Raw genomic sequence first — 14,267 nt, forward strand, 5'->3', positions numbered from 1 at the left:
AGCTACTCGAGGTACCATTGTTTGGGACCAAAACCACCCACAACAAAGGTGGCAGGCTACAAACTGGAGTTTTTCTTGCTTTTAGTAAGGGAAATCAAAAGGTATTTGAGGATTCCCAGTCTGACACTGGGGAATATTCAAAACTTGTGAATCTATGAAAGATACCAATGCTGGAGAAAAGGCGTTGGAGATAAGAAACATTCTCAACACAGCAGTTTTCTATGACAATGTGTCTATTTTCATTTATTTATTCATAAAGTTTTCTAGCGAGTGGGCCAGACCGAGCAATGTGTCAAGAGTGCTTTACACTGAGGATGGGAAATATGGCATCTAAATAGAAATGACAAATACAATGTGGCAAGCTCTAGTTTAATATGTGAATAGACTATAAAACCAATTCTAGGTAAGGTAAATAATGAGGAACAAAGCCAACCAAAGTCTTTGTATTTCAGAATATACAGCATATTTCATAGTCACAAGATGATCTAAAGTGTAACGGTTTGCAACAAAAAGAAACGGTTCACCATTGCTTCATTCGAGAGTACAGATCATTAAATGATAACACCCCTTGTGAGTAGGAGTCTCAACAAGACATCTCTGTTTTGACCAATGACATGGGTTGGACGAGTCTCAGAAGCAGCGGGAAGGGAATTATGGTGTCATAAGTGAGAGGAAGCAACACCCATGACCAGTGATGCAGTGGCTTTGCGTCTCAGCGTACCTACATTACTGCATGCCTTCAACCATTCCTTTCACAGTTTAAATCCACTTAATTATGTATACTCCCTTTGATCAGTACGAGAAAAAGATTTATAGAGAGCTTTTGTATGATGAGTTATTGGTGTGCAACGTTTCGGTTTCACAAAGCTGTTAAAACATCTCATTTTGCACTTACAGAGGATCAGCAGACAAAGGGCCATTTATTTTCAAGTTCAAGGAAATTGTCTAAATGTGCTGTGGTTTGTTCTATGATACTATGGGGGCAGTGCTTAATTGGTGCCGGTGTTTGCCGGTTGGCAACACTGGCATTCTTTTTTTGGCACCGGAATATCATTGGGCTGGCTGGCGCACATGTAATTGCTTTGTTTGTTCCAACTTTGAGTTTCCATCGTAAATCATTCAGAGTCTGCTCTGCTTGCAGGGCCTGGCTGGGCCTGGGAGTGCAGCACAAGGACAGCCAATGAAAACCAACATTCTGTTGATACTATGCAGTGTTTGATACATTCTGTATAGTAACACCGAATGTATAGTTTTCATTGGCTGTTCTTGTGAGCCAGTGAAATGACATGGTGACGTGGGATTGGGGGTGGGTGGTCATGTAGGTCTTTGTTTCAGAGGCAGCGGTGCCACCTTCGCTTCAGTACACTTGTTAAGGCGTGGCACTGCAGTCGACTCTGAGAGCCTCCCCTGCACGTGTGGTCCCGTGTGCGGCCTAGCCCTAGTTGCTTAACTTGCTTAAGTTCCTCAGGTGCAGGCCAGGCCTCAGTGCGGCACACGACCGGACTCAACAACGCGGTAAGTAAGTTCTGAACTTGATGTGATGTCGCATGTCACCATGTCGGCTTACACAGACAGTTACATTATTATTGCAGCCGCCGCCGTGGATGTTGTGACATCTGCGGCAGTGCCGTAATAATAATGTAAGGTAAGAGCCCCCCCCCCTTAACCGCAATACTGTCACTGTGTGGCGCCACGTGTCCCACTGCCTGCAACCGCAGCAACAGGCCAGGATGTGGCCCGAGCTGGCGGCAGGACGCGAGGCAAATAGGCAATGCGAGTGTCACTTGCATCATGATCCTTGTGCCAGGCTGCTTAACTTACAATATTATTGCGGCGGGCCGCCGCCGTGGATATGGATATCCACGGCGGCGGCCCGCCGCAATAATAATGTAAGGTAAGAGCCCCCCCCACCCTTTCACTGCAGTACTGAGTGACGTGTAGTGTGGTGTGCCACTACCCGGACTGCACGCAACGGCGAGGTGTACCTTTTTAAAAAGATTATCGCCTCATTAAACCGCCCAACTCCCCTAGTGTGTACAGGTAAAACAACTGCGGTGGATATGAGTTTTCTCTTTTTCTCGTTCTAAAATTTCGGTCAAGTCCCACGTCAAGTGTATTGCAATAACCGTGTAATAGCAGTCTAATCTCGATTTATTAATACAAAAAGGTAGCAGGCGCCCCTCTCTCGAAAGAACAAGGCATGATAACCTGTTCAGTGGTTATTAACCACATTGAGAGTTTGCAGCCATTGCTTTTTGCTCACTGTACCTTCACAGATGGGAAATATCCATTTGAATATCAGTCTTTGTCCCGCCCACAAGGGCAGTCCAGCACCGAAATGCTATGGCAATTCCTCTCTGAACAAGAGTACCATCAGCAACCCCATACACGTGTTTCAGCCTTGTTGGGCATCATCAGTGAGGTGAAGCTGAGCCTCTCTAAGCACAGTGAGCAGGGAGTCCACGTCTGGTTGCCCCCAGGTAACGTTGGGTGACCAACCCCAAGTTCCTTTCAAAAATACAAAAAAGGTAGCAGGTGCCCCTCTCTTGAAAGAACAAGCCATGATAACCTGTTCAGTGGTTATTAACCACATTGAGAGTTTGCAGCCATTGCTTCTTGCTCACTGTACCTTCACAGATGGGAAATATCCATTTGAATATCAGTCTTTGTCCCGTCCACAAGGGCAGTCCAGCACCGAAATGCTATGGCAATTCCTCTCTGAACAAGAGTACCATCAGCAACCCCATACACACGTGTTTCAGCCTTGTTGGGCATCATCAGTGAGGTGAAGCTGAGCCTCTCTAAGCACAGTGAGCAGGGAGTCCACGTCTGGTTGCCCCCAGGTAACTTAGGGTGACCAACCCCAAGTTCCTTTCAAAAATACAAAAAAGGTAGCAGGCACCCCTCTCTCGAAAGAACAAGGCATGATAACCTGTTCAGTGGTTATTAACCACATTGAGAGTTTGCAGCCATTGTTTTTTGCTCACTGTACCTTCACAGATGGGAAATATCCATTTGCATATCAGTCTTTGTCCCGCCCACAAGGGCAGTCCAGCACCGAAATGCTATGGCAATTCCTCTCTGAACAAGAGTACCATCTCGATTTATTGTCAACATCCTCTGGTTCAGTAATAGAGGCTAGTACAGACAATGCTATCGACCCTGCAGATGGAACAGACAGACTTGGTCCTTCTGGGATTCGGAAGGATTGCAGATTTGAACCACATCTGATGCGAGTGCTTAATTCACTGACGTCTTTTGAGGACAAACATAAATCCTACCACAATTGCTTATATTTCAGAGGACAACATATATTTCAATACTTTACCACTGCATTAGGCCAGCTGTATGTTGATCTCCTCACCCCCACGTTCACTTAATGCCTAAAGCCACCATGCTCAAATTAGATACATGATTATTTGGATTGACCCTAAATATGAACCAATAGTGTCTCTATGTCTGTAAAATATGTACGAGATGTGTGTTTCGAGATTATAAACACCCAGAGGATCGCACGGTTTAACCTGCTATTTTTGTTTTGTGTTTGGCATAATTTCTAAGAAACCGTATACTTTCCCTTATTATACATGAATTTTCTACAGCTGTGAGGGTTGTTTATGAAATTACTCCTTCAGTGTTACATTATACAGCTTTAATAGTGTGCCAATCACAGCTGACTGGTGGTCTTACTATGCCAGTATCTTGTGTCTGAACACTTGGTGCATTACCTCCTTAACCCCCATTTGTAGCCAGATCGTATTATTTGGTGGAAGAAAGGAAAAGTGGAGATAGGATAGAGGGGCACAGAACTAGCACATTGGGAAAATATAATGGGGTTGAGGTGAAGAGAATAAGAGAATGTGGTTTGAGTCGGGGTTTGTGTGCAATGGTAGGCAGTGTATGAAATGGCCATCTGATCGTGGAAGGAGCGAATCATAAGCCATCTCATGGTAACACACAGTTTTCCAATGATGGCAGTACCTTGGAATGAAGTACTAGATCTAGTCAGAGCATGGTTGTGTGATGTTCCAGAGATGTGCTTGTGTAGCCCTGCAAGTGTGGAGGACAGTTGAATTACCGGAGACATGTCTCCAAGCGCAGGACTGGGATTCGAACGGTGTCCAGTCATAATTTCGAAAACATAATTTCGAAAGTCAAAAAAGTCGAATCAAAAATGTCGAAAAAAAAAATGTCGAATTGTTTTTTTTTTCGATATTTTTTTTTGGGCTTTAGTTTTTGTGAAAAAAATAGGTAAAAATAAAAAAAAGGGGGCATTGGGGGGGGAACCCCCCCATTTCGAGAAAAAAAAGGCCTTAAAAAAAAAATTCGACATTTTTTTTTTCGACGTTTTTTTTTCGACTTTTTGACTTTCGAATATTTTGTATTCGAAATTATGTCTATGAACCATTCGAACCTCTGTTGCTCTACGTTTCTTGCTTCCAAAAACATGTTGCCCCTGAGCTATCCTCCTGGCCCTGGTAGCATGTTTTTATCATAGGGTCCTTACTGTACCTGCCACAGAAAATCTGGGAGTGACCTCCAACGATTGACTGAAGAAGGCAAATGTGGGTATAGAGCAGAAGGGTGGAGAGGGAATAGAGATGAGGAAGTGAATGAGCCCAGCATAGTCTCTCCATCACGCTGAATTTGCTTACACGAGCTGCGATAGTAGTATAATGTCAGTGCATCGTGTTAGCACTGCTTCTGTGTACTACCCACTTTTTGGGGTGATGTGTTAATGCACAACCCATTGAATTATACTCCCTGGTGTAGGCATACAAATTCACTGGGAGATAAATTCAGAGTTACGGTTGTAAAATGATCAAGTCCAAGAGAAATAGAGCTAATGTGGGTGGAGAGACGCTGCAGGAGCAAACACTGATAGGGAAGCAGTACAACTCATACCCCCTAATTTCCCATTTCGCCAAGCACCAAAAATGATAGAATCCTTGCTGAGTGAAATACAGCTTATTACAAGTGATGGGGGCAAGTAGAGGGAGAAATACACATGTTGATGTAAGCCATGCCAGTTTGTTTGTCCTTGCTTCACTGTCCAATCAAGGGGACTTTAAAAATCTGAGGTAATTTTTACACTTCTGTCAAGAACACCCATATAAAAAATTAAGTCTGCAGAATGTTCTGCTGAGGTACCCTTTGGCCTCTAGCTGAAGACAGCAAATAAAAGGCTGGAATATCTATAATTTAGGACATTTCGATAATTGATCCTAATGGGCTAGATCAGGGGTACACATTTTAGGTTGCAAGCTGTGAGCCATGCTGCTTCACATGAGACTTAGGCCTCTCTCCCACTATAAAGGACTCTCAAATCTAGGTGTGTTGTCCCTTGTAATATGGTACTCGAACTGCACTGTGAAACTTAAACTCCATTGTGAAGCTTAGGTCTCTCTCCGACTGTGCAGGATTCTCAGTTCTAGGTGTGTTGTCTCTTGTACTCTTGCATTCAAACTGCATTGTGAAACTTGGGCCTCTCGCCCCCTTTGCGGGACTCTCAAATTTAGGTGTGTTGTCTCTTGTACTCTTGCATTCAAACTACATTGTGAAACTCAGGCGGCCGCAGTGTGATGGGCTGGTGGTGGGCCGATCTAGGTGGTGCTTGGTCACCCGCAATGTGGGCGGCGCCCGCAGGCCCCAGGGGCCGCATTAGGGGGCCAAGATTCTTTGGGCCCTGGCACTTATTTTTTTACAAATTAAGCACTGCATGGGGGCAACAGGTCCATTCTATGGAGATGTTTGTAGAAAACAGTATTGTCTTGCAATATGCATAGGTCTTCTGCGCGAGATTACACAGGTGTGTCAGAGTAGCTTCCTCTGCCACATTACGACTTTGGGGGCTTCAGCTTGGCTAATACCAGCAGACAGAATTACTGCTACTGAGAGTGGTGATTGTAATTCACTGCTTGATTTGGGGGTTTAGTTACTCCCCCTTCTGATCTCCCACAGGACTTCATTGGGATGTGGGGGAGTAATCTAATACTGCATTGTCAGTGATACCTGATGATATCTCCACTCTCAAGCACAACCTGTGGGTTACAAAACCCATAATCAGGATGAATGGGAAAACTGGTGGCATTTGAAAATACCACCTGTGTTTACCATTACCACCCAAGGAACGGTTAAATATTGATTTGAGGATGTTTTTATGTGAGAAGTGTTTCCTAAGCAATATGTAAAAATAGGGTCCAATTCACTCAACCTTTTTGTCGCAATTATAGGGATGAAATTTGAGCCACAATATATGCACCCTAGCCACAGAGGCCATTGGAAAGTGTGCATTGGAGATTTATAAACTGGGTGCGCTATATATTTCATGAAATTGGAAAGCACCCACCTGTGTCTGTTTGAACATTGGGAGAAGTATACTCCATGCACAAAGGACATTTCTGATCTTTGTGTGCATTATTTCTAAAATGAGACAGCAGCGGCAGTATGCAGTCCCAGTTGTATTTCTATGCCTCATATTGGAACAGAAGTGTTTGTTTTTCTATTTTACAACATTTCACGATGATGCACCCTTTGAGGCCAGTTATGGTAAAATGTCCCGACAGCACCCATGCGGATGCTGTCAGCCTATGAATGAATTAGTCAGTGCTTAATTTGTAAAAAAATAAGTGGCAGTGCCCAAAAAATATTGGCCCCATAATGCCGGGCGCAGCGCCGCCCGCAGTGCGGGTACCACGCCACCTGCAGTGCAGACGCATGGCCCGAGCCAGTTCAGTGCTAGACCTAGATCGGCCCACCACCAGCCCATCACACTGCTGCTACTCCATGTCACATGTTTGGCACTGCAGCAACTGCTGGCACAGGCTAGTAGTGGGATGGATGGGGAAGGAGCACACATGGGTTGAGAAAGTATAATGCTTTAAAGCTGGAAAACGCTTGTTATGGTTATGGTAGATGTAGTGGTTCCAGCATTCCGGCAACCCCAGAGGCAAAAGAGTGCATTTGAACACACTTCCAAGTTCTAGACCACACTCGTTAGACATCTGGTCCATATTTGCTGTCCTCGAAGTGATAATGCATTTGATAAAATTGTTGCAAACCTGTGGATGTTATCTTATTTGTCAATAAAGCAGAGCCCACACGGGCTGAGTTCTAGGAATAATATCGTCCTCTGCCAGTCAATTTACTGCGCAGTTTGGGTACGCTCATCCACAATTCTCAAGACTAAAATTGCCACCACGTTGTTCTGCTACCCTGACTTTAATTCACTGAATGAAATGTCCACTTTTTATGCATGTGTGCTGTTGTTTTACACAACCACATTATATGTATCCCTAGTAAATATTTTGTTTTTAATTCCTAAAAGACATTATTCTATTTTGATGAGTGTCTACAACAAAAGGGCATAGGCATGCATTGATTGATAGGGGATATCAGAGCTGAAGAGCCGCATTGCACACAAGCCACTCTTCAATGACTTCATAAATTACATTGCAGAGGATTTTTTAGGTGATGAATTATAATTTGAACATTTTGGGAGAGTACCATGGGCCTCTTTTGTGTTTGGGTATATAGAGTGAATTTAGCTAAAAAATCAGAGGGTGCCAAGCGGCATGGCGCAGGCATTGTGGATGGGGTACACCAGGACTGTGCTTTAGTTAGGCCAGTTATCAAAGCACAGTCGACTTCTGACCGGAGCACATGAGTATGCGTGCACACACCGGAATAAACACACACGTTTTAAAATGCATCAAACATGAATTAGCGTTACCTTAAACTGTGGTAAGGCTTTTGCAAAAGCAAGGAATATTTGAATGCATGGGAAGGACCAAAACATTGAAAGAGTCTGATTGTCTTCCTGGGACACTTAGTGGAATAGACTCATCTGCAGTGTTGGGGTAGATCGGGACTCATAGACCACATATGTGCACTGATTAGTGACAACAACCCCATTGGGTGTGAAACCTGTTTAAATGTGCACGGCACAATCAAATGCTGTTAAGCTATATGTGTTACTGGGGGATGTGTTTACCCTCTGAAACCAGAAAAGGGCGGTCACAGCTAGTTAATAGTGCATTTCGATGCATTTGTTTTCCTTTTCTTTGTCACAAAGAGGGCAACTGTAACCCCTGGGTGATGCCCTGCTGTCTGACTGGAAACCCGGTGCTGTTGGCAGCATGCCTGGTTATTAGGGTGGTTATGCTCTGTTCTGTCATAGAATACAGAGCAACAAAAATGTTGAATGGGTGTGCCTGTGCCATGTACTAATATTCAATGTGCTCACTGGGAATATACTGTTGTCGATGGTGTGAACAGGGTGTGATAATGCAAATTGTGAATAGACTGGGGGATTCAAAATGCCAATATACCACGGTGGGCTAAATTCGATGTATACTACTAGGTTTCCGTATTGGGAATGCACAGTGATTTTGCAACCTAGGCATAAGCAGCAGCCTTGGTCGGACTCAGATGACCAAGGCTGCTGCTAATAATACCGCTACATTATATGGCCGCTGCGGCGCCGCCGGCAGTGGTGGCCGCAAGCATGGAACTTCATCACAATACCCAGCTCGACATTATATCCTACTTTATTTCTAATTTGCATTGTCCCTGTATACTCCCCATTTGACAGCTCCATTATAACGGCACTATGTGCAATCACACTGTAGTCAGTTTTCAAAATCTCATTATATTCACAATTTGCAAAATCGTAGTGTACTTTGCGTTTGTCATTCTTAGCGAACTTCCAGTTTGACTCTGCACAGAGCCCAGTTTGCTAAACCACAGAATACCATGCAATCCCAGCGTATTTCCAGTTTGCACACTGCCTGGCATAGGTATGGCAACTGCAGACTGCTCCCAGTTGACAACACAAACATACTCCCACTTTGACAACTGTTGTTAATTCATAGTGTGTAGAAACCAAGAATATTCCCAATTTTGCACTTCCCCCTGATTTGTAAACCTTCGTACATAAAGTTCAACGTCCCTAACACATTGAACGGAGGATAGCACAGCGGCCACGCGGAGCAAAGAGGTTCTAATCCCGGATCCGCGCTTCCAAACCGTACTCGGGTATGGTATTCGGTGTGTTAAAAAAAAGAATTAAACAAATAACCTTGCACAAGCACAATGCACCCTTAGTATTTAGACATAGAACGATTTAATAGTCCAATTTGCAGAATCCCACTATACTGTTAAACAATTGGAGCATGCAATGATATGATAAGTCATTTATAACGCGCCTGTACTCAAGTGTTTCAAGGCGAGACAAGACAAGGAGGGAGGGGGGCAGGAGGAGAAAACATCGAGGGGAGAAGTGCAGGTAACTCATTAAGGGCTGACGGGGCTATCGCAATCCTATTATAGTTTTGCACAATGCCAGAATAGTCTCAGGATATTTCCAATGTGTCCAACGCCAGTATGGAAATCGCACTCTACTCCCATTTTGCAACGTGCCGCTATATAAGCCTCCTGTTTCACAATGCCAATGTGTTCTGTTTTTTGTAATCACAGCACGTTCACAGTTTGTCAATCAAAATCTACTTCTAGCATATTTGCAATTTGCGTAACAGAGGCATATCTGCGCAGTTTGACAGCCTGAGTATTTCGTCCAATTCCAATTTAAATGCAGTTTGTACAATCCCTGTGTACTCCCAGTATTACATCAAGTTTGTAGCCTCCTGTAAAACCTCATTTTAATTTTACACAATTGCAAAGTGCAGTTTCCAAAATCCCAAACCATATAAAGTACGGACAAACCCAGTATGCTCCCAGTTTGCTAGGTCCAGTAAACTCCTGCTTACCATTATATTATAATTGTGGCCGCCCCATGGCACCGCCAGCGGTGGTGGCCGCAATAATAATGTAACAGTATTAGCAGCAGCCTTGGTCATCCGAGTCCGACCAAGGCTGCTGCTTACCATTACATTATAATTGTGGGTGGCCGCTGCGGCGCCGCCGGCGGTGGTGGCTGCAATAATAATGTAAGGTGTAAGCAGCAGCCTTGGTCATCCGAGTGCGACCAAGGATGCTGCTTACATCATACATTATTATTGCGGCCACCACCGCCGGCAGCCACAATTATAATATAGTGGTATTAGCAGCAGCCTTGGTCGGACTCGGATGACCAAGGCTGCTGCTAATAACGCTACATTATAATTGCGGCCGCGGGCCGCACTGCAGGCTAGCTAGCTGCCTGATCACAGCCGCTCGCGTTGCCTCTCGGCCTCACCTACCAGCTCAAAAGTCAGGTCACGCCAAATCCTGGCCTGACAACGAGCTGCATGCACCATGCCACCGCCACACCGGCCGCGGTCAATGTTGGGAGGGGGGGCAGAGGGGTCTTCATGAGTGATCCAACCTTACATTATTATGGCGCCGACCGCCACCGTGGTGGATGGAAATATTCACAGCGGCGGACGGATGCAATAATAATGTAAGCTTAGCTCACAGCTCACAAACGCAGTCGGTCCGGAAAGTTTAACTTTTAAGTTACTTACCACCGCGTTGTACACTAGGGCTAGGACTGCAACAGGAACTTAAGCTGAAACGGTTAGTAGGCCGCACAGGAACCGAACCACACGTGCAGGGGCATACTTTCTTATGAGTCACTCACGAAGCCACGCCTTAACAAATCAAGCGTGCTTGTGTAGTGAAGGTGGCCTGCCTCTGCAACAGACCCACGTGACCCACCCCCCCACGCATGTCAACATCATTTCACTGGCTGGAGATCAGCCAATAAAAACTGTACATTCTGTGTTACTATACAGAATGTATCAAATACTGCAAAGTAACAACAGAATTGGCTGTTTGTTGTTGTGTTGACAGTCCCAGGCCCTAGCCAGTCATGACCTGCAACTGGAAGCGCAAAGTCTCAGAGATTCAGAATGATTTATGATCAAAATAAACAAACAAAGGAATTACACATGCCCAATCATGTTCCGTCCCCAAAAAAGACTGCCTGTGTTGACCACCGCCAAACAGCGGCACAAATTAAACACTGGCATTAGTGTAAAGAATGTTTCCATGGCGACGTCAAGTTCATCTTTTGCGCTGGCGCACTACACTTATGAAATGTGTGGGGAAACCTTGGGAATAAATTGATCACCGCATTTCACGGAAACAGGCAAGAAAATCTGTGCTATTTTTAGATACCCAATTCTTTTAGAATCTGTCCGACAACATTTCCTACTGAACCATTGATAAAATTCTGTTTAGAGTTGTGCTTCAGTACAAGAAAATATAGCCAAAAAAGCAGTCGGTGTCAAATGTGCCCTTTTTACCCCTCATCACTGAACCGACTTGTCCCCTCATTCCAAGATAAGAAGTAATCCCACGGTAAATGTTTATAAATACCACCAAAGTCAGTTACCACCAATTGGTCTGGTGGAATTACCGCCAGGTTATGAGTGGCGACATGGCAGTGTTAATCCACCTTTTTGTAATGCATGGGACTCCATTGGTGATTTGGCGGATTTTCTGCAGGTGGTAACTGTATCCTAAATCCACCACTTTTTGGCGATAAAGTGGAGGATTTATCTCCAGCACGTCGGTTGAAGTAAATCGCCACACCCCCCTGGTCCAAGTTCAAACATGTGTTTTTGGGGTGAATTAAAACTGGAGGTAATTCCATCACTGGCAATACAAGTGGTGGTAATGGAATTCAGCCATTTTACGTTGATCTTGGACTTGGGGATCTTCTTGAGGGCCCAGTCTGAAGGCATTGAGCAATTTGCTCTGGAGAAAGGAGGATGTCACCCCTCTACATGCGGGCGACACAGGTTCCTCTGTAAGTTACCTTTTGGATTTCTTTTGATGATTTACACTTTTGGTGCACGATGATACAGATTCAGCCCTGATAATGGACATGATCCGACATGCATTGGCTGGTTTTGTTTTGAATCTGTTTCCTTGCTATACATTTGCATTCAATTATTACATCATAATTTCTGCTTATGTAACACTTCATATTTTTCGGACTATATATTTATAGGGTCCTCTGGAACCAGTAGTGTACGCAAAGTAATGAGGGCCTCGGGAGATTCTACAAGTTTATCACTTTCCATAGGGTTTATGTTCTGGTGCCAGGGACCGTTTCACTGTAGTGCTCGATACCTTATTTGCTCATTTAAGTATACTCTGTATAATATTACATTAGCAGTTGTTAAGGTACTGCCATTTTTAACTGCACTGCAAAACATGCAATGAAGCCTGTGGTCTCCTGCTTTCCCCCACCTCCCAACCACTGACCATTGCCTTGACCCAGGCCATATTGCAGTAAGTGTTGGTGGTTATGCCCTCACCAACACTTAGTGAGCTGTATTTAGGCTCCTCTCAAGACCCAACTCTTCAAGGGGTCTCTCCTCCTCAACACCTAGGCCATCACATCGCCCCTCCCGCCACTTGACTCGTTAGACGACGCCCGACCCTCTCATCCCAGCCACCTAGTACAGCTGTACCCCTCCTCTGTGCCCCTCTGTATCTTACCCCTGCTGTATATCTGTTCTGTTGTTACCTCTGTAAAGCGCTCCATTATGTACCTGTATTGGTGTATACCTCTATTAAGCGCTCTGTTGCTTCTCAAAGATAGGTCCGCGCTCAACAAATACCATAATAATGATACTCATGTGTGTTACTGTTGTGTCATATTTGCCTGGCAGCGCTTCAGACTTCATTACATTCTGTTGTAACTTAATATACTAAAGCCTGAAGCAACATTGTAAATTGTGGAGGTTTTGAACATCTCTATACATCAGCAAGTGCTACAATATGTCGCTGCCACTATGCTGGGATCTGCATAGGATATTGTATTTATTACTACCGCATGGGTCTGCGTGAAGCACGAGTGTCCATCAGTGATGATGTCTTTATTTCATGCAGTTCAGGCACAATGTCAAGAAGGAGAGCACAGGTGTATAAGCCCCCCCTGTTTGGATCCTTGTGGAAACAGTCCAGTTTGTGCGACGCCAAACAACCGAACCAACTGCAGTAAGTCAAACCTTTGATTCAATGCATTATGATTCTTCTAACTTTGTAAATTATTGAACTGCAGAAATAATACTAATAAATCACACCTTGTTGCACCAAATGGTTGCTGTGCAGCTTAATGCTTTAGAATACATATCATTGGGTGGGGTTACATACTTCACAATATACAGTACAGACCAAATACAAGAAACTAAAGTACAACAAATGTCCAAAACAGTCTTAGGAAAATCTGCAATATATTGGCTCTTTTGTTATTCTTTAATATTTAACATTTTGAGTTATGGTTTATTAACAAACCTTTCACGCTAGTGTATAAAAACACAAGTAATACATTACACAATAATGTTAAAAACAAAGAGAAATGTTCACAAACTTCAAAAACTCTTTCCTGACTAAAATAACTTCAATATTTAAAGACATTTGATGACCACTCAGAATGCACAGCCAAAAAACTCAGTAGCTAATGCATTTATCGAGCTTACAAGGCAATGAAAGTGAGTTGATCCAACACCCCTTGTCATATTACAGTCAATTTACAAGTGCCTCAATATTTTACTATACCCCTGTGTTTTACAGACCCTATGCGGACGAGCATACTTCTTTATCAAGGAACTTAGTAACATAATTCTGAATACAGTTAAGTATTCCATACACATGGCTCGCCACATGATTATAATTTCTTCAACTGTCACAAACAAGGGCTTTGTCTCGTATGGCTTAAATCTTAAAATCAACATTCATTTGATCTTTAATGTCAACACCAATACTTTCCAGAAACGTCACACAGCCATGAGCATATTGTGTAAGAAATTAATTATTTCTCAATACAATACCCTAATTGTCTTGCCCATGGGTGATTTTTAAATGAACCTGCACTCTCTTCAAACACTCCTACGACTTCATACATAATTCTGCCCTCACTGTGTAGTAGTTGTATAGGGAAAGCATAAAGTAGGTTTTCACAGTGGTCCCTCTTAGGATGCAACCACTGACTGCTTATACAAAGCTGTCAAGACAAGATTCTGCTGATAAAGACATCAAGGAATATCCACCTTTCTCGGCGATCAAAACACTTGGGTCTGCCATAACATCATAGCATTAGTTGTAATTTTTGCATTGAAGATATTAGTAGACCAACCAGAATCGCACATATACACGTTCTGTCCCTTTTTCCAATTTGTTCTCTCCAAGATAGCACATATTTTGTATGCACATTATGAGATAATGACAGTCTTTGCTTTGCTAATATTGGCATCAGCATATTATCTTTGGTGGATTGCCACACAACATTCAAGCTGCCTTGCAATTCTCTAGTG

At 43.7% G+C, this 14,267-nt stretch overlaps 1 protein-coding gene across 4 annotated transcripts in view; it reads left to right on the forward strand.

Annotated features, from left to right (window-relative positions):
• Nucleotides 1–14,267, forward strand: part of CORIN (corin, serine peptidase) — a 1,135,185-nt gene that overhangs the window by 775,734 nt on the left and 345,184 nt on the right. For all 4 annotated transcript variants that reach the window (XM_069631711.1, XM_069631714.1, XM_069631713.1 and 1 more), the window contains one exon: nucleotides 12,844–12,951. In XM_069631711.1, coding sequence (XP_069487812.1) covers nucleotides 12,844–12,951 — 108 coding nt within the window. The remainder of the gene's footprint in view (nucleotides 1–12,843; nucleotides 12,952–14,267) is intronic.

Source organism: Ambystoma mexicanum, chromosome 6q (genome assembly GCF_040938575.1).
Source record: "Ambystoma mexicanum isolate Mex_15411 chromosome 6q, UKY_AmexF1_1, whole genome shotgun sequence".
Classification (NCBI taxonomy): Eukaryota; Metazoa; Chordata; class Amphibia; order Caudata; family Ambystomatidae; genus Ambystoma; species Ambystoma mexicanum.